Here is a 21,519-nt window from a genome sequence, read left to right as displayed (position 1 = left end):
GATGCATGCTCCAACATGAGGTAAATGATTCCGGAAGAAGGCAAATATGGGTTAGTTGGTACATTACACATTAAGAAGGCAATAAAGCAGCACAAGGCAGAAAGGGACAAGTGAAGCACACACACATGCGCTGCGTCTGTACTTTTCCTCCCGCTGTTTCAATCCCTTCATCAACAGGTAAAGGATAGCAGCAGCCCAATACCAACACTGTCATAATTGAAAATGCTAGCACGACGACCATAACTTACACAATTAATAACTGAAGATTCTGGAGCAAGACACAATGAGCCAGCTAGAATTTCCAATGACTAATCTTCAGAAAATGCTCTATTTCGTACCACAACCAAAGGACAACATTGAAATCCAGGATATCAAACTAAATGTTCCCATGAGAACTAGCACTGAACAAGCAAATGGAATGCCGGCTCTTACCAGTGAAGACCCCAAAGAAGACCCTGTGACAAATCAAATATAAAGCTGCAGCCAATTAGGTTGAGATGCAAATTCAAAATGTCAATTCCAATTTCATCAAATCAACTTCCACAGGAAAGTAATGTCAAATGAAAGATGTTTGGAGCATATATGGCTGTGATCAACATTTTGGTACAATAAGTACACCTGCCCAAATCTTTAACTGGCCTAACTGATGGCCCCCCTTTCCATGCTCCTGCGCATTAGGTGGGAATAAACTTGCCGGAGAGACAAGATTAAGCAGGACTTGGTCAGCCCTTGCTTATCCCTGGACGTTTCACAGTTTAGCTCCTCTTTAATGCTCATGACCACAGAAAATGCGACCTTCACGCGCGCCAATTAAAGATTTGGGCGGCTGTACAAGTCATGGGCATGTGTTCATAAGCATGTACACACACGAGGATGATCAAACGTGCCCCTGGAACTGACAATCTTGCAGTGTTAAATAAGCACTACTACAACCCTGGCTAGGTAGTTCACCAGCAAAAGTATAACACCAGCTTACCACTGCAAATGCTGTCATGCATCAGAAGCTATCAGAAATTAAAAGGGACATTGAATACAGAATAATTATGCAAGAAAATGAAAATATCAGGGCTGTATAATTAGCAAACAAAACTAATAATTTTAAGTTGCATTATCTTCCAAAGACAACTAAATACTTCCCTTCTTCCACTCTTATACTGCAGTCATACAGCTAATGTTACACAAACAATGCAATAAAAACCATCAGTACTTTGTTTCACAAGTGATGCAGACGTCAAAGTGTTATTTATTCTGCATCTCTGAGAACAATGCAAGACAGTAAAAGGAGGCGAGAGAGCTTACAAATTATGTTGTGGTTAAATCCAAAAAAAGAGCCTGACATAACAGTAGCAACTAACCAGTATTCACAAGTCAAGTCACTGCTGCTTGTATTTGCTTACTAAACATACAAGGATCCCCTGCTTTTTCTTCATAAAGAGTACTCACCTGAACAAATAAATTACTTAAAGGGACAGAACATTGGCCAAATAAGTTAAAATATTAAAGCAGAAATGAAAAATATTGTGCCTCATTAGTACACATCAAACACTACAATGTCAGTAATGAGGATCATAATTTTAATTTGCCATTGAAAAATCACATAAAAACAACTGAAGTGACCTCTTTAGGAGCAATTTAATTACTATTACTGTAGTACCCAATGTGACTATATCTCAGGAAGATATCACTGATTTTCATAAGTGTACACTGTTTTTTTTTTACCTCTGGGAGTGCTCATCATGTCTTGTTACATTTTGCACTTTCCCCATTGTACCCTTCAATAAAACTACCCCTCTTTTCATATTGTCAACTATTTGCTTTTAATGTCTGCCAGTAGCTGGCGCCACAGTGTTTTGAAATCCTTGGATGCAGCAAGCCTGCTAAAGTGTTAGTCAACGAGACATAGGTTCCTGTGCACTAACAACGGTGGGTTAACTGTAGAGCAGATAGACAGAGACAAAGCTTGCATGCCGAAAAGAATGGAAAGCTGGATATGAATATCTGTGGAGATTGCTGCAGTTAATTGAGAGGAAATTTACTGTGCTACCGCACTGCACTCAAAGGCCGAGTTGGTCAGTCGGTTAGCTTCTTTACAAAGAGGTTATAACCCTATCCTGTCCTGCCAGATGGCAGGAGATAACTGTGGAAATGAGTGCAGCAGATAAATGGCTGTCATGAAGATTTACAACAGGGTTCAACTTCTGCTGTTCTTAATTTTGCTTCCTTTCTTCATTACCCTTCTGCTGGTGGGAAATGGGATTTGCAGCCGCAGCTGTGTGGGTCTTTAATATTGCTCTACTGAAACACATTGGAAAGCTGAACTCTCGAGGGACTTTATTCTCATTTAACACAATGGCGGCATGCACACTGCACAGCCCATATTGATCATACTGATGCTGTCTGATAACGCAAATTAATATCTATGCTTACTGCCAGATGCAATGGCCACATTAAATTTTTACGACAGTGCACTCAGAAACGAGCGAAAAAAATGGATTTTGATCACAGTTTTACCTACAAGTGTGTGAAAGCAGTGGTGACTAAGCCCATGCCCCATAGCTGCCAGGAACAAAGCTGCAGCAGCTAAGTGACGCATACGCCACCATAATAAGTACATCTGATCATGAATGCAGCTCCCATTATCCTAGACCTGACCAATGGATGACACTCACAACTGCCCCTGTACGCCCCCTTATCAACGCAACTGATACGCATTAATCCATTTGTTTACGAGGCTTAAAAAAAGCCAGTTTGTCCCCAAGGGCAGCAGCACAAGAGAGAAATACAGCATGCACTACACAAAGAGAGCCAGGGCCTCACCTTCTGCAGGAAGGAGTTCATCCACTTGGTGAAGGTCTTCTTCTGGATGTGCAGCCGCTCCTCCTGGAGGGCCCGGATGCGGCCCTTCTCAAACTCCATGGCGTCCGCACGCTGCGACATGATGCCGCTGCTCGTCGACGTCCCCTATGGGCGCCTGGCTACCTCTGCATTGCAGCACCACCTGTGCACAGGGAGAGAACAAAATCAGGACCTGCACCGGCAGCAACAAAAACAGGCGCAGTAAAGTGCTTAAAACATATATCTTCAATAAATGGTTGCATGTTCCATGGCCACCCAAACTTGTACCTTGGTCTCAAGCAGTTGACACGTTGTGAGCTCGACCGTGGTCCTAAAGTTTGTGGTTACTTGCCATAGCTGCTTGAACATTGTGTGATCTGTGCTGATAATACAGCTGTTCACATACATATGACAGAGCTACCTCGCACCCTGTTTCGCACTAGATGAAATTCTGCAAATAAATATAAAATGCTTGAACCAGATAAAAACTGTCTTATTTGCAATAATACTGGTTATAATCCATGGTTGGGTAATCTACATATACAACAGTAAAGGCTGACAGTGCAGGATATGAACAAGTGCACAGAGCAGCATCATTAACGGCAACACGGCACTGGCACCCAATCGTTTTCTGTACGCTTAAAGGGCACCTGGAAAGGTATCTACCAAAACTAGAAGACATGCATGGGCAATATATGCATCCCATCAATCGTCTCCCCAACACAAAATTTTTTTAGCTGCCTTCATTAGCTCTAAAAATATGGAAGGTTAAAACGATGCTCTTCCTGTCCCCCCCCCCCCCCCCCCCCCACTCTACCCACGCCGGGGCGCAAGAAAAAAAAATATAGAACAGATCGCGATCGAACAGACCATGTGAGCGTCCAAAGAGAGGACGCGCCCATCAAGTTGTTTCACTGACGTCGGAGATGTGTCGCGAGCGGTTGTCAGGAGCACTTTTTTTTTATATTTTTAAATTATGGGCTTTCAAATTTGACTCGAATACTCACAAATACCACCTCTATAGATTTCTTACATTTTTTACATTTAATAACAAATCCTAACGTTAAAAAAGCACAATGAAAGGTATGCAGAAAAACAAACTATATTAAAAACTTTTGGGACACACCAACAATGTTTTTTGCTTTTGCGTGCGCATGTGTGTGCGTGTGCGTGTGCGTGTGCGCGCGTGCGTGCGTGTGTGCGTGCGTGCGTGCGTGTGTGTGTGTGTGTGTGTGTGTGTGTGTGTGTGTGTGTGTGTGCGTGCGTGTGTGTGTGTGTGTGTGCGCGCGTGTGTGCGTGTGTGTGTGTTGTGACACCAGCTGTTATTAGTTTTGTTCATTTGTATTTCCTACTCATTGCTCTGAAGATAATCATTACGATAAGGCCTGAGCCATATCTCATGGATGTATGTACTTTTTTAAGTGACCCGAGATTTGTTGCTCTTATGTTGCTCTTATGAATGATATAAGTTAATTTGCCTCAAACTGTGGGGCGCGCAGAGGCTCTGTCAGGCATCTTGCCTTTACCTCTGCCCCTACACGGTGGATATGATCCGTGGAACAATAAAAAAACTTCAAGCTTCAAACCTGAGCAAAGGGGGCGTACCCTCATTTCACACGTGGGAGGCTATTTTTCACGGGTGACGACCAAGCATATCTGACAGGCTGAGACTGCAACAATGACCTCAACGCAAGCACGCGCATTTTATCGGCATTCCTCTGCAGACCTCAAAGCGTTGCGCAGTACGTCTCATTGTTTTCACATCAACCGCGTTATATGACCACGTGTGACCACGCGATACCAGCCATGACCCCCTCCCCTTCTCACCCTTTTCAGCGCTCAGTGACAGCCCTTTCTTTTTCTTTCTTTTTTTTTTTTTTTTTTTTCACCGTTGTGTACCACAGTTTTAGTCTTACCGAATTCAGATATACCTTAATTGGCAACGCCTTTTTTTTTTTTTTTTCATCTTGATATCATTGAGCACGGAAACACGAGCATCGTGTGGTCTCTTTTTATGAGGAGAGGGTTATGGTGGCATCATTTCTGAAAAAATGCTGCCATCACGGTCAGGGGTCAGGGCTCAAAGCCGCAATATGGATCCCCCCACAAAAGATCAGCACCAATGAGCAACTAAGCCATCATATGGTGCCTAGAAGCGTTCATAAAATGCGTCAGTTTTTTTTTTTTTGTTTTGTTTTTGTTGTTTGTTTGTTTGTTTGTTTTTTTATCAGCTGGCGAATGTACGTGCTGCACCTTTGGCGATTTTACGTCACGGTCACGTGAGCATGTATATACTGGAATATCATTGCTTCAACGTACTGGTACACCCAATGAGGACCTCTACGCAATTATTGCATATCATCGTTTAACTATTTTATCATACCACTCTGATGCACACAACTCATTTCATAACCAATGAATTCGTTTCTCTTTCATTTTACTTTTTCATGTTTTCTTTGCCGTTACCGCCTTTCTCTCTCGGGTCGCCTTGCATACAAATAAGAAAGGAAGGGTGCGCGTTCGACATCGCCATTCTTTTCTGGCGCGAAGACAAAGTGAACAGCACTCGAGGCGAGGTCGCGCGCTGCAATTATCGCAAGGCCGCCGGTCTCTGCTGCTGTGTCGTGCACGCACCTCGTCGCGGCATCCGGAGGGAAGAACACGCGTAAATGCGGGCTTGGCCACGCGTAGGCCTGAAAGGGTTAATTGCGACGCCGGCTAAAGGATTGCGAATACGTGCGAAGAACGCGGCATATGTTCAAGACGGCGCCGAATGTGCGGAAGTCACGAGAGAAAGTACTAGAGATGGGCGCATGGTGACACTACTTGATGCCCCTATAGAAAAGGGTATATGTATACCGTGTTCCAATTCCAATCGCGAGAGTGCTCGGCCACTCTTGCCAAAAACAGAACATTTACAAAACTCAGCGCACGTTAAAGATCCCCAGGTGGTCGAAATTACTCCGTAGCCCTCCACTACGGCTCCCCTTTCTCTCTTTCCCCCTTCACTCCCACCTTCATTCCTTCCCTTACGACGTGGTTCAGGTGTCCACAGAAAACAAGCGAGACAGATACTGCGCCTTTCCCTTCCTGTGAGCCAATTATTATTATTATTATTATTATTATTATTATTATTATTATTATTATTATTATTATTATTATTATTATTATTATTATTATTATTATTATTATTATTATTACAAAACTGCGGAACCCAAAATGAAACGCAGGTGTAGACCACCGGCAGATTTCTCAAATAAAACATACGAGTTTTTTTTTTTTTTTTTTTGTTGTTGTTTTTCGCACTTAAAACGACGGCTGCCGCGGTCATTTCGTGCTTTAATAGAGACGCGGAAAAGTTCCAAAGCCAGAAATGACCGGAGAATAACTCGTTTACTGAGAACAACTGCATGGCCAAACGAAAAAAAAAAAGACCTTTGGGCACAACTGTGTTTTTTGAAGGAAACTGAAAGCTCGATCCACTTGAAGCCATTTGGAAAGCCAGGATCCCTGCCACCGAATGTCCCAAATGGAGTGGCTATCAATGGGAACTTTTCAACTACATGGCTCGAAATATAAAACTGCAGAGGGTGATTTCGCTTCTAATTTAGCATCTAGTCAAGCTGGAGGCTAATCTGCGACAGGGTTTGGAACCAATTATAAAAGCACACAAGTGTTTCCCAATTGTATGCCGTTATTTGTGTGTTTAGATGTCGATCGAGAAGTGAGGCAAATACTGCCTCTTCTCTTTCCCAAAACCATGCCAAACAAGGTTTCTATATATATATATATATATATATATATATATATATATATATATATATATATATATATATATATATATCCGTGGAACGAAATCCCGTGCGCAAGAGGTGCGCGCGAGATATGCGTGTATGCGCAGGATTTTTCATGAGATATGTAGCACCGGATCTATGCGCTGATGTGTGACTAAATAATAATAATAATAATAATAATAATAATAATAATAATAATAATAATAATAATAATAATAATAATAATAATAATAATAATAATAATAATAATAATAATAATAATAATCAATCTTTATTTAATGTGCGCAGGAACAACCATGTGGTCTTTGTGCTGCAGCACAAATTAAAAAAAAATGAAAAAGCACAAACATGTTTACACACACAGAGAGAACACAAAAAAAGAAATAAATAATACATGAAATGAAACTGAGACGAAAAGTATCACGGAAAGTAAGCAAACAATGAGTAGCATCACTTATATACACAGTGAGAGAATGTTTGAGCCCACCAGGAAAGAAAGAAAAAAAAAAAAGAACGGTAGATAGAAGAGAAAAAAAAACAAATAACTGACATTGATTATAGTAATATAGAAATATACATAAAATAAACAACCATATTCCAGGCGCAACAAGTGCATGGTACCTAAAACACAGGCTAGAAATACAGAATAATACAATAAAAAAGTAAAATTGAACTAGGGACAGTAAGATTCGAATATAAAGTTTAAAGTTGAAATATAAGTAAGAAACGGATAAAAAGTAGTTCACGATACAGACAGCATTGAACAAGAGAAAAAGCAAAAAGTGAAGTAAATACAATTTAAGGCTAGAAAGTGGGAGTTTTATGTGATAAGGTACTATTTAGAATACAACGCTACGAACATCCAATGTAAATGAACAGAGCGAGTTTTGGAAGATGTCAAGGTGAGGACAAAAAGAGTTAAATAACCACTGCATCCTGTCCAGAGGGGAGTGGGAATGAAGAGGAGAAACCTGAAATGGTCTGAATTCCCTCATGCTCTTTCGCGGAACGCGCAGTAGGGTGTACTCTAAGAGCTGAGGGCACATAATGCGTCCATGAAGGAGTTTGTACTGAAATATGATATCAAGTCTGATACGACGGCAGTGAAGAGAAGGAAGATTCAGTTGGGCGCTCCTGGTGGAGCGAGAAGGGGAAGTTGCGCAAGGAAAGCGATAATGAAATATCCGTAAGAATTTTTTTTGTACTCTGTCAACCTTGTCCAAGTTCGATTTGCAAGTGCCATTCCAAACAACCGACGCATACTCCAAGACCGGCAAGCATATGGACAGGTACAGTTTTAGGAACGGAAGTGGAGTATGGAACTCTCTCGAAAGTCTGCAAACGAATCCGAGTTTGCGCATAGCCCGCTGAGCAATGCGTTTAGTGTGAGAGGAGAAGCTGAGGGTGCGGTCAAAAAGTACACCAAGGTCATTAATTTCATCAACCCTATCCAACAGCACAGAATTCACAGAATAATGGTAGAGAAAGCTATGTGTTTTACAAGTAAAGGACACAACCCTAGTTTTGGAAGAATTGAGGGTAAGTCGATTCATCGCACACCAATCAGAAAAAGCAGATATGTCCGATTGCAACAACACGCAATCTTGAAAAGAATGTATTACCTTGAATATTTTTATATCATCAGCATAAAGAAGAAACGAGGAGTTCTTTATCGCCGAGGAAACATCATTAATAAAAACAGAGAAGAGAAGCGGGCCTAGTACTGAACCTTGAGGAACTCCACTCGTTGCAGGGTAAACGAAAGAAGTCTGTCCATTGACACTGACAAAGCAGAAGCGATCAAGGAGATAGTTGCGTAGGAGGGCTACGAGAGAGACTTCAACGCCAGAGAGTAGAAGTTTTTCAAGAAGTAGTGAGTGAGTAACAACGTCGAAAGCTTCGCTCATATCACAGTACACAGTGTCAACCTGACCCCTCTGAAGGACTGCTGCAGAGGCATACGTCATAAACGCGACTAGGTTGGTAGAAGTAGAGCGGCCCGACATGAAGCCATGTTGATTCGGTACTATGATATGTTTGAGATGGAAGAAAAGTACGCTGTGCAAAGCTAATTCGAAAAGCTTAGAGGTTGCACATAGAAGAGAAATCGGACGATAATTGGAAACATCAGATTTGTTTCCAGACTTGAAGACAGGAAACACGCGTGCCATTTTCCACACGCGAGGAAAGGCAGCATTTTTTAAACAGTTATTAAATATGGCAGTCAGTACTGGTACAAAGATATAACTGAAGGCTTTTATTATTATTAATAATAATAATAATAATAATAATAATAATAATAATAATAATAATAATAATAATAATAATAATAATAATAATAATAATAGTAATAATAATAATAATAATAATAATAATAATAATAATAATAATAATAATGTGTATGAGAAGGGAAATTAGAAATGAAAACGGTTAATGGTGATAGGTAATCAATAAAAGTTTACAATATAGATATCGAGAGTTAATGAATAACATTAACTACTAAAATGGTCATAAATGATGATAAAATGACTACGGAAAAACCAATATGTCGAAAGACGACTTGTAATGACTGCAACTGATTGGAAATAACTAAACATGCTTGGTTATGAGTGTTAATGACTGCAATGACTAGGCATGACTCAGCATGACTACAGAAAGACCAATATATGTCAAACGACGACTTGTAATGATCACAACTGACTGGAAATTAGTAAGCATGAGTGGCAATGACTTACAGAGTCAGTTTTTGGGCGAGTGATTACTACAATTTTTAGGCATGACTCAGCATAACTCCGGAAAAACCAGTGATGTCAAACGATGATTTGTAACGGCTGCAACATACTGGAAATGAGTAAATATGATTAGCTACGAGTGGTAATGACTACAATGACTAGGCATTACTCAGCATGACTACGGAACGACAGTATGTCAAACGGCGACTTGTTATGGCCTCAAATGATTGGAAATGAGTAAATATGCTTAGCTATGATTGGTAATTACTACAATGACTAGGCACGACTCAGCATACGAATCCGCGACTAATAAACAAGCGACAACTTGAATGACCGCAACTGGCTGGAAACGAGGGAAAGAGTCAAACGATAACAGGCAAACGATGAGAGGCAAGTGATATGAGAGGAAGGGTATAGCCAGAGTCCAATGCTCTTGCATAGCTTTCGCCGTTCTCCTCTTAAGAGACACCTAAGAGGCCCTCTATTTCTTTTTCTTTTTTTTTTTAACTGTTTTACTTCGTCGTTCGATTATGCGATAGCTAGAAGTCAAAAGAAACACTGTACGAACACGTGAAGTCCAACAGCACATACAGAGTTACGAAAAAGCAACGATGAAGACGAGCAACTAGGACGATCATGGCTCGGCAGTCATTCACGGCACGTGTAGTAGCGCCGGCCGCTTCGAAGACGGAACCACTATGGGCAGCGTCCGCGTATATGGGCCGTCGACGCAAGAAAGAATCGCCGCCTCTTCCTTCTGGGAAGAATCTAACAAGAATAGAACGAAAGAAAAGGAAGGACGCCAAGAAAAACGTCGACTTCTATAGGAATGAGAGCTGCGACCTTGAGCAGGCCGTGCAGAGCGTATCCCGCCCCGGAACTGCGCTTGGTCTCTCTTTGTACATATTTTTTTAAATCCCCACCCGTCTTGAGATTTATTCGCGACGTGCGTGTGCACGCCACGTAACGCGGTAGGCACGAAACCGCACCGCCACCACTTCGCAACGCCGCAGGGTGATGTCATTTTTTTCTCATTGTGCTCGCTTCTCTCCCCGTATTCCTCCCGTTACTCTCGGGCTTTTGTCTTTCCGTTTCTAAAGAACAACAAAAATAAAATAACCAAGCTCTAAAATTAAACTAAAAGAAACAAACAAAAGACTGCACACGCAACTTCGCGGCTTCCGCGAAGAACCAATCCGAACAGCTCGTGCGTAGGTTTAAATGAAGTGAAGCCAAGAAAAAGAATTGAGATAAGAAAGAAACAGAGGTATGGGGGATACTATATATGGCTGGTTGTTTCTGCACCCTCCGCAGCGTCGTCGATGGCCGCCGATATTCGACCCAGTCACGACGAAACGAAGAATTGTATCCATTCTCTCCCTCCCTCTCTGCGAAGAAAAAATATTTTTCGCTCCGGTAGAGAGAGCGTAATGACGATCGCTACAACTTACCGCGCTCCCGAGATCGACCTCAGTCGGAGAGCGCGCGGTCAAGCGAGGCGCTGATGTTACACCACGAGGCTCGTTCAGGGCCACTTCAATGGAAAGAAAAGCGCGCTCTGAACTGACGACCGCAAAGGATCCAGGAACGAAACAAATTAGTCCGCGCTCTTAATCCCTCCAACGGAGCGAGGAAACGACCAGCGATAGCTATACGCTCCGTTTTCTGTACGATGAGGACGTCGTCACGTGACGCTCTGTGGTCATTGGGGCTTCCCGTTTGCGAGAGACGCCGATAGCTTTCAGAGCTCTGCAACCGTCACTCCAGTGCCACCAAATTATACTTTACGCAGAATTTGGACATAATCGAGGGCCGGTATCAGGAGGTTTTCATATGGTGGCTGGCGCCGCTTATCAGCAGTCCAGTTTCGTGGACCAAACGAATGTACGGAGTGGCTGGGAGTCGGAGTTTTCGGTTTTGAAAAACACCGATGAAAATACACCGGATTCAGTTTTACAACTTCGGCTTTCACAAAAAAAAAAAAAAAAAAAAGAAAAGAAAAAGATAAGCTTTATTGGTATAGAATGCACAACAGGAGAAAGCGTTATGCGTTGGCACCGCCATGCGCCAAGAACAAGGTTTGATGTGTGTACTTTGCGGATGAGGACAAATATGTTATGGATATATTATATAGCTTGTTCAGGTGCACTGCTTCCTTTAAGAAACTAAAATTGGGGGAAATTTCGACGAGTGCATTTTCTTCCAAAAGATAGAAAGGGATATGTTCTTTGTAAAACCGTGTAAAATACCTTTTTCGTAGTACCTTGAGTTTAGTGCATGAAGTAAGACATGCCTTACTGTTAGTTCTCCACACACTTCGCATGTCAGTTAGCCATCTTTCATAAGAGATGAACTGTGTGTCAGATGTGCGTTGCTCGACGCGAAGGCTGCGCGAAATTACCTCACTGAAGAGTTTTTGATGACTGCATGATTTTCATTCTTCGGTGACTGGCTTGACACAAGGAAGAATCAATAGGATGGACATGATTGGAAGCGCGAGCATAACGTCTCCATGGGTTAGTATCGGCTCCGACGTTTGTTGCAAATATAGGAGCGAAACCTGGGACGGAGGGGTAATGATAGTGAGGTCGCCTACTTGCTGAAGTATCCGATGTCCTTGTTCTGTGATTGACAAGCCGTAATTTGTCGTTTATTTCATTGCTCCACGAAGGCTCCCATTTCATTCTCAGGTTTTTCTTAACAATTTTCACAAAACATTTACGTGGCATAATTACTAATTGCTGCATTTTAGTACCACTCGCTGCTGCGGCACATGCATCAGCTCTCTCGTCACAACTGATGTGGCTTGGTACGAAACATAACCTCACTGCACGTCCACTGAGTGTTCCGCATCTATTATTACACAGCCAGAGAAAGAGAGAGTAAAAGTTAGACTCAAAGTCGAGAATCAACTGAATACGTGTTGGCTAAACAATGCAGCGGCGCGACTTTTTAGTATTCCACAGAGCGTATTGCCCCCCCCCCCCCCCCCCCACCCCCTTCCATCCAGATGGTCATCCTGGTAGGAATAAAAGCAAACTCCGCGATGTGCAAAACGCAACGGGAGGATAGTGCAGCTGTATTCGGATCAGCCGCGCATGCGTAATGGTAACTGTGCGTTCTGCTATCCAACGCGCAGCAAGCGCCCGGTTATAGATTCGCTAAAACTTTCTTTAAATTTCGAACATCCGCGGCTGCGTCATGCGTTTCGGAGCAATACGGACATGCTGGGCGACAACAACGCTTCCCAGAGAGTCGGACAGGGGCGTCGCGCGGACCTGACGCCCAGTCTTTCATCCCACTTCGTTGGTAGGCTTCCTGGCGTCCAAAACAACGCCGACTTAGCGATGCGACGGGGCTTCACTTCCGCGTCGCATAACCCCCCCTTCTGCATGCCACCACTACCTTCCTCCTCTCCTGTGCACGCCTTTTAGTGTCTCTTGAGAGAAAGAAAAAAAAAAGAACAAGAACTATATCAGTGCGGACATCACAGCAGACAGATGTACCGGCGCACGCTACACCAGACAGAGAGCGGAGAGAGAGAGGTGGAGATGCACTATACAGACATAAAAGTAGAGAGCGGAGAGGGGACGGCGAACGCATAAGAATGCAAGAAAAGGAGAACCACAAAGGCGGACAGGAACGGACGAGACGGCGGGACGCATTGTTGCCCGGTCCTGGCCGAGACAATACCTCGCATTCTACGCCTGGTTGGCAGGAGGGGAGAGAGAGAGTTTTTTAGAAAGAAAAAGATCTGGTGCCATGTTTTCGCCCTTTCTCTCGTGTGGACGTCACAAGCGGGTTACTGAGCTCTCTCTAACGCAAATTTTCCCCAAACAAGCGATCCCATACCCCATCGATGTCCGGTATGTTTTATCGTTATTATGACAATAAGAACTGTGCCATTACCTTCACTGTTATCATTTTATGAGCTAAAATACAGAAGCCAATAAGGCTCATTTGGTTTGGTCGTGTGATGAGGATCGAATACATTAAAGGAGACGGAGAGAACTGTACACTCAGGCCCTCACAAAAAGTAGCAGTTCGTGGAGACGGACAAGAGCATTCATTAGCTTGGGCATTAATATAAAAAATACGACATTTATTATGGAGTTCAAAATAATAAAAAAGCAGATCTGATCAGGAAGGAGTAGAGAAAATTACTATCAGAAACAACGACCCCAGGCAAACAACAGAGATTATTCTAATAGCCGTCACTATCTGCCTCGCTTCTGAAAAGTGCGCTCCTGCTAAAGGTGCCCCCTTTCTCCCCTCCTGAAGGAGCGGTCACGTGCTTGTTGGTTGCAAAAAAATCTAGCAATGAAGCTGAACACCAGCTATGAACCACTGACATAGCGACAACAAAAATAACGTAAGAGTGAAAACGGCCGACGTACTCCGTACATCGAGTGCTCTTTCACACACACACACACACACACACACACACACACACACACACACACACACACACACACACACACACACACACACACACACACACACACACACACACACACACACACACACACACACACACACACACACACACACACACACACACACACACACACACACACACACACACACACACACACACACACACACACACACACACACACACACACACACACACACACACACACACACACACACACACACACACACACACACACACACACACACACACACACACACACACACACACACACACACACACACACACACACACACACACACACACACACACACACACACACACACACACACACACACACACACACACACACACACACACACACACACACACACACACACACACACACACACACACACACACACACACACACACACACACACACACACACACACACACACACACACACACACACACACACACACACACACACACACACACACACACACACACACACACACACACACACACACACACACACACACACACACACACACACACACACACACACAAACGCGCGCACGCGTCCTGAGAAATGTCAATAGAAACAGAAACCTTAGTTCTATCAACGTATCAACGTTGCTTTTGAGGAGTCTCCGCCACCGCGAGGTTCAGCTCGAAAACAAGCTCGCGTTAAGCCCGCATCGCTCGGAAAACACACACGACAGCTGTGCGCGAGTTCGCGGAGACAAAAGTTCGTTGCACCCGCAAAGGTAGGCCCAATCCTTCGTATTTCCACGCAGACCGCAAGCCAGCTGCGGAGAGGCGGGTGCTTTTTCGCTAAAGCCGGTTCCCGCTTCACCGAGTAGGATACGTCAACCACAGCGACATAACACACTAGCGTCAAACGGTTCAAGCCGTGAGCAGCTCTACTGAGTGAGATAATGAAGCGCCTGTAATTTCTTTACTTGCAGATATGTACCAATTCACGGCCCATACCGCAGCTCACTGATACAAGCATCCAGCATGCCACCTAACCCGCCATGCACTTGATATAAACACGATATCAGCATGTAAAAACAAGCCTGAATACCCCTTCACTCCGCCTATAATGACTTCCGATTCGAACTGCAGCCTGTCCATACAGGGCGTAGCTACTACGGGGCGCATGGAAAAGTCAGACAGTGCACAGCCACGCGTTCCTCCCTGGCGAACGTTCTGTGGCGCAGCTGCAAACTAAATCACGGTAAGTACAGTCTTATTTGACATGTATGCGCGGGCTATACAGTCATATAGACAAATAAATCAATTCGTTCTCTTTACGTCAATAAGTGCCCCCAACTCGTGCAATGGTCGCGAAAAAAGTCCAACGACGTCAGTATTAGGACAAAGTCCCCTCCGTTCGATCCCTATTACAGGCTTGTAACTGTTCCGCACCAGCTGTGGATCCTTCGCAAACTTCCCAATCGCATCGATCCGCGCACCTGACTCTGCCGCACCCTGAATGCTGCGCGCTCACTTTTCTTCCGAAACCTTCACCAACCACTTGTAATGATACACAAGTGCTTCGTTCGGCGGGGAAAACCGTCCTCAAGGAGAAAGCCGTCCGTAATTGCGAATCGTAAAAAAAAAAAAAAATAAAATAAAAAAGAACAGAAAAATAAACGATGTTCAGAAGGAAAAAAAAAAAAAGGGGGGGGGGGGGGGGTTGCAATTAACGCCTGCGTCTGTCCACTGTGGTGGGCGGTGAAAAGGTAGTAAAATCCTGACGGCAGCAAGTGCGTGCGATGCAGTTTGAACTAGTCCTCTACCAGGAGCATGATGTCACATGCATGGCTTTACAAAGCACCTCCTAGTACGGATGCTCACACACCGCTAATATATCAGTACTAAGTAATTCACCTCGCAACTTCTGAAAGAGGCTGTGGACGTAGCACAAGCCGAAGAGAGCGGATTCCTTGCAAACATTCATGCAATATGTTTGCATGTTAAGGCCCATCCGCTGGGCACCATGATGATACTGAAAAGCACAAAACAGCGAAATAAAGCGATCATTCTGGCATATGCACTTTCGCACTCCTTTCCAGCGTTGTTCAGTGACCAAAAGACAAAAATACCATACTTGTTCTCATTGCTCCTCCATAGGAACGCGACTGTGTTACATAGGCACAGACAAGTTCAGTGTATTTTCGCTTTGTCCATTGTCAGGACAGCGAGTGTCCGATAAACCAGGTGAAAATACGCGGGAAAAAATTGGTCTAGCAAAAACATTGCCCATAATCCGCATCATCCATGCATCACTGTACTCGTATGCATAAGCTGACGGTGCCGTGATAACCTTGCAGTGGACAGCTAGGCTCCAGATCATTCCAAGCTCCTCGGTGGCGTACGACGCGACGGCCTACACAGGAAAACAACTGCCGGTCAACTCCAGCACACAGATCGCAAGCCCCGCACGCAGCGGCCTCGTCGGTTCGTTCGCGGCACGTGGGAGAAGTAGAGAAAACTTCGCTTGTCGAAGCCGCAATCTGCGAAGACGAGTGTGTCAGCCTTGGCGGCGGTGTCCCGATTGCGCCGGGAGCAGCTCGTTCGACTCGCACGCTGTCTACCTGTACCCCTCATGCTCTGGCCGCCGGCCTGAATAGTGCGAACGGCGGGTAAAGGCAGCACTTGGCGACGTCTCTCGCTGCCGGTGAAGAAGAGCGAGCCCGGGAAGAAAGAAGATCGGGTTCCAGAGACGACGTTGTCGCCGTCGTACTCACGAGAAAGATTCGGGTCAACGTCCGCCAGTTCCTAGCGGAGAAAAACGCGGGCATACGTTGTCCCAGCAGCTGAAGCAGCCCGGTCCAGACTTTCCCCCGTCTCTTTCGCTGCGGCAGCTACGCACACGGGCAGGCGCCGGTGGATGGAGGAAGCGACACTTTCTCCGCTGTCTCTCTCACGCACGTGTCACGTGGCAGTACTCGAAGAAAAGGAAAGCATCGCGATCGCAGCCGTGATCACGCTCCCACACAATCTGTCGTGAACCTCGTTGCCTTATCCGACAGCTATAGCTCCTCGATCACGAGTTTGGGCAGGCACCGCTGCATGGTGTCGAAGCCCGAGTGAAGGAAGGCCCCCGGATGGAATCGCTGCCCTTCACTTGAAGAACTGCGCCGGCACGAGGCAGAGCTGTCCACTAGAGGTCCCGGCTTGCGTCCGTATACATGCGGTGAATGACATAATCGCGAGAGCACACATCGAACTGCCTCAATACCCACGTGACCCTCGATTCAGTAGATGCGCGTACACGTATAACGGGGACGAAAGTATGTGGACCAGGCAAACTAACCAAAGCGCATCTTCCACATCGGCATGTTGTCTCCGACCATAGTTGTCGATATGAACGTTAGACTTTAGTTATTTTATGTTTGCTGGAGAAATAATGTGATAATTCGTTTACAGCGTACTTCTATGGTCCAAAATCGCCCGACGTGCGGTCCAGAGACTTTTGTCCCAAATAGTACGCGTCCTCTAGGGAAGCTCAATGAACTGTTTTTGCACAATTAAAAAAAAAAAATCAAGAACTCTCTCGCAGACTCTGCTCCCTGATGTAAGTGGAGGTTTAACATACCGAAGGCGTAGTCCGCTACGAGCAAGTGGCACCTGTCTAGTACAGTGTCATCATGCATCATACGCCTGAATGCGGCCACTGCGGGGCACATATTCAACGCCCAGTGATATCAAATGCGCCGCTGCGGTCACCTCTAATTCCCTAACTTCATCCGCCCTATTATACCGCCCCCTGCCACAGTCGTCTCCTCTGGAGTCGACTCCGTTACACTGATGGAACCATCAGTTATGCCTACATTCGCACTGCAACGACACTACTCGGTGTCTGGTAAACATCTATCCACTGCACGAAGGCGGAAGACGCGGTGTCCCGTTTTCTGCCCCGGCGCGTGACAAGGGCTTTTTCAGCAGCGGCCGTGACGCCATATCGGAAGCGGACCGGAAGGAAGAAGCGGCCACCGCGGAAGAGGAACTGTGGACCCCACGCGATAGAAGCCTCACTGCACGGCACATGCCAGAAAGAACGTCGCTTCTGCGTCGGAGTGTCGCGAATATCTGAAAATGACGAGCATGCATGACTTACATGCCCGCATTTTATAGAGCAAAATGCAAATAAAAATAATCTTTGCTACAGTCCTGAGTAGGCAAAGTCAGTTTTCCAGCATCGAAAGTTGATTTTTTTTTTTTTTTTCAAATTTTTAAGGGACGCATTTTCACAACCGTAAGTACCGCACTTTATCTGGCTGCCCGCGACTTGCACGTCTCTGTCGTATTTGCGAAGCCAGATAGACCTCGTTGTCATCCTTGCTGTCTAATTGTTTTTTTTTTTTTTTTTTTCTGTTTCTATCTCGCTCTTTCTGTGTCCTGCCATTTCTTTCCCTTTCAAAGCTCATTCTTCCGCCTCTTTTCGAGAGAAGCTCACGGCAAAAGAAGACCGCTCGGATGCCGACACGCGCTCTGCACACGCAGACACGAAAACAAACGCACACACAAACGCTCTCGCGCTCAATTAACGCCGCCGAGATGAATGAACGGGAAGGCGGAAGCATCGTCACGGAGAGACCAGCGCGCACAGACGTCAACGCATGTGTATATACCGCGTTTTCACGCCTGTAAGTCGGCTCCCATTTTGCAGCAGAACTGTGTACTTTGCCTGCATGTTTGGCTAAGTGAAAGAAAGGATGGCATGCCTATATGCCGGGAAAAGGGCGCGTCCTACAACAGAAAGTTCAGTGTGCTGTGGTCACGTCAAGCAAATACTTCAGGGGAATAAAGGGAAAGTACCGAAACTTTGAATCACGACATCACTAGAGTGTACGAAGGATATTCAACTTAAAGCGCACGCAAACAGCGGAAAAGCTACAGACATCACGTTTGCTGACGACCATATTGTGGCACGGCCTCTGTGACAACATGCATGCGTCTCGCTCGGTACCATTAATGAAAATTATTGTGCTCAATAATACACAAATATTTACAATTACAAGCCACTTTCGACATTTATATACATGAGTAGAATTTTTCAACTCGCAACCTACGACCAACACTGCCATCACGGCCCTTCCACTAAAGCTGATATAATAGAATTAAGCCCCTTCTGCTGATAGTGATAGTCATTTATACTGGGGTTACTGTACTTGGCTCCACAATGAATGAGAAATTAGCTGTAAATCGATACTAGATGATCGGAGTTTATTTATGTTATAGTCAATTAACTTATTAGGTCATGTTAGTCAAGAACATGTTGATTTTTTAACGGCTCGTAAGAAATCGGCGGTGAACTGATTTTTCGACACTTCCAGTTTCCTATACTCGTGAACTGATTTTGTTGTTTGTGATTTAATTATGCTGCTGCAAATTTACTTCCTATACGTCACGTCAATAAATAACATATTAACTTTTTATTGATCCAGTGAGAAATAGAATAATTTGATTTTTGTTGTTTAATTAAGTTGTATTAAACTGAGTCATTTTAATTTCTAATCTAACATATCAAGAACATGTTGGTATTTTATAGACTAAAATCAATAGGCTCCGAGTATTTACAGATTGTTCATAGACTAAATAAATAGTCAATACAAAGTAATTGCACCTCAATGTTTTTTTTTTTTTTTTTTTTTTTTTTTTTTTTTTTTTTTTTTTTTTTTTTTTTTTACGTTACCGCGCGCGGTCGCACTTGAGGGCTCATCTCCCTGCCATTACACTTGACATGAAGGCGCTGTATCATTTTCGCACTCGATCATTATTTCTAAGAGGAGAATTTTGGCTGGTTATAGATGGAAAACAAGGTCGGAAACCAAGCAATCAACAACCTGCGTACACGCTCGACACGAACAGTTTCCGTCGCTTAACAACGTTATTTCTGCATTGCTCGCAGGGCCCGAGTTTTCTAGTGACAGAGTTGTGTACTTCCTGGCCTAAGCTTCCCAAGACTAGCCAAGACTAGAGTAGCTTACTACGACCTTTCTATGAGCTCTTGCATTTTGCATGCAGCATCTACGGACGAACACCACGTGCTCATTTCATTTAATCGCTAGGCGTAACAAAACAGTGAAAACACAAGCGCGCAAAAGAACGATGATTCTGTGGCAACACTTTTTCCAATAAGTCTCGAAAGTTGCGCCCGGTATACATTGCTGAGTATGCCGTCTATAGCAAAATTGAATGGCGCGACTTTTCAGCATCGCCAAGTGATTGCTCGGGCTGAGCGCGACAGCCTTTTGAAGACATGCTCAAAACGCACAAGCTCCGTGGCAGCAATTTTGGTCCGTATGGGCGCGATAGAGAGTTTTAGCTTACCGTGATCCGCGATCCGCTACTGCGATCCGCCACCGCGCGTTCCACTGCGCATGCCCAGACCCCCCTTGACGCCGATAGATGGCGCCACATACTGGATATCGATATCGGCACACAGACCCGCCGCGTCGGGAACAATCAACTTGACCGACCCGCCCACGCGCGGTAGAGAGCCGCGGTGGCGGATCGCGGATCACGGTAAGCTAAATCTCTCTAGTGACGCTTGCCGCTCTCGAAAGGCAGTACGCGTACGAGCGCCTCGCTATCTGCACCTCAAAAGATTCGTGATTGCCGCGGCGACACTGCATATTGTTACAGAGGAAGTGGACAGAGGCGAACCCCGGCGGAGTGCACGTTGAAACGCTTTTGCCGGTCTCTCTCATCTGCGGCTTGCGTTGCGTGGGGGCGGCGTCGCCTAGAATAGAATGTAACGCGTTTACATTTTCTTTTCTCTCTCTGCGACGATAACCCTGTCGCGACGGTGCAAGCGTAACAGAAAACTCGCCGACGTGCTGGTGACCAAATATCTGCGGTGCATGCACAAAAAGGCAAATCATTTGGAGATAAGGAAGAGATAACTTGCGCATCCAATACAAGAAAATTGTAGCGTGATGGTAAGGCTGGTACGCAAGCAGCTTGTATTGCAGATTAGCGTGATTTCCGCATATCGGAGTTAATAAGTTAGGTCATCCTTTTAAAGCGTCCTGCACACCGACTGTGCATACCGGTAAACCACTCTTATAGAGTGAAAAAGCCATAAGACCGGCGCCCACGTGCGTGTCTAATATTCGCCTCCACATCCATCAGGTGGCACGAACTATAGCTTGATGGCTGCCTCGGTTCACGACGTCAGCGCTGCGGAACCGACCACGTTTCAGAACGAAACGTTGTGCCGTGTTCACCGGCTGGCCCACTGAGTACATGTACTTCACCTGTGGTATCTTTCCCCCCATTGACACAAGAATGGACCAAACAGGGACTGACGGAAAGCAAGGGAATAAAGGGAGAGGGTCTCCCGTTGCTCTGCGACAATATCTGCTCTGATACTTCTTTTTTTTTTTTTTTTTTTTTTGGTACTAGGTTAGCACAGAATGCTGCAGGCCAGCTGTGCCCCAGACTTAGCCCGTGCATAATACAGAGTGAGATATAAAGTTGGACAGTTTAGGCCGGGCGCATGTGCCCAATTAGAAACGACTTAATTGCCGGCAATTACGCGGCAGTGCAGCGCCAGAGCCAAGCGACAATGCGCGGGGAGTTCCGCGACGGGTCGATAGCGCGAAGCCACGGTGTACCTCATGCCCACGTCTGTCCCGCTACGTTGGCTGTGGCACTGTCCGCAACGGAGCATGCGCATTGCACACGACGGCTGATTCCGGAACAAACTACGGTGAAAAGC

At 45.0% G+C, this 21,519-nt stretch overlaps 1 protein-coding gene across 1 annotated transcript in view; it reads right to left on the bottom strand.

Annotated features, from left to right (window-relative positions):
• Positions 1 to 21,519, bottom strand: part of kst (spectrin beta chain, non-erythrocytic 5 kst) — a 260,747-nt gene that overhangs the window by 110,986 nt on the left and 128,242 nt on the right. The window contains exon 2 of the mRNA XM_084581862.1: positions 2,818 to 2,998. Within this exon, the coding sequence (XP_084437988.1) occupies positions 2,818 to 2,937 (120 nt within the window). The 5' untranslated portion in view covers positions 2,938 to 2,998. The remainder of the gene's footprint in view (positions 1 to 2,817; positions 2,999 to 21,519) is intronic.

The sequence above is a fragment of the Amblyomma maculatum genome, chromosome 10, assembly GCF_055883805.1.
Source record: "Amblyomma maculatum isolate TAMU_Amacu chromosome 10, ASM5588380v1, whole genome shotgun sequence".
In the NCBI taxonomy this organism is placed as follows: Eukaryota; Metazoa; Arthropoda; class Arachnida; order Ixodida; family Ixodidae; genus Amblyomma; species Amblyomma maculatum.
Note: the sequence above shows the minus strand (reverse complement) of the source record. Positions and strands in the feature narration are given on the sequence as shown.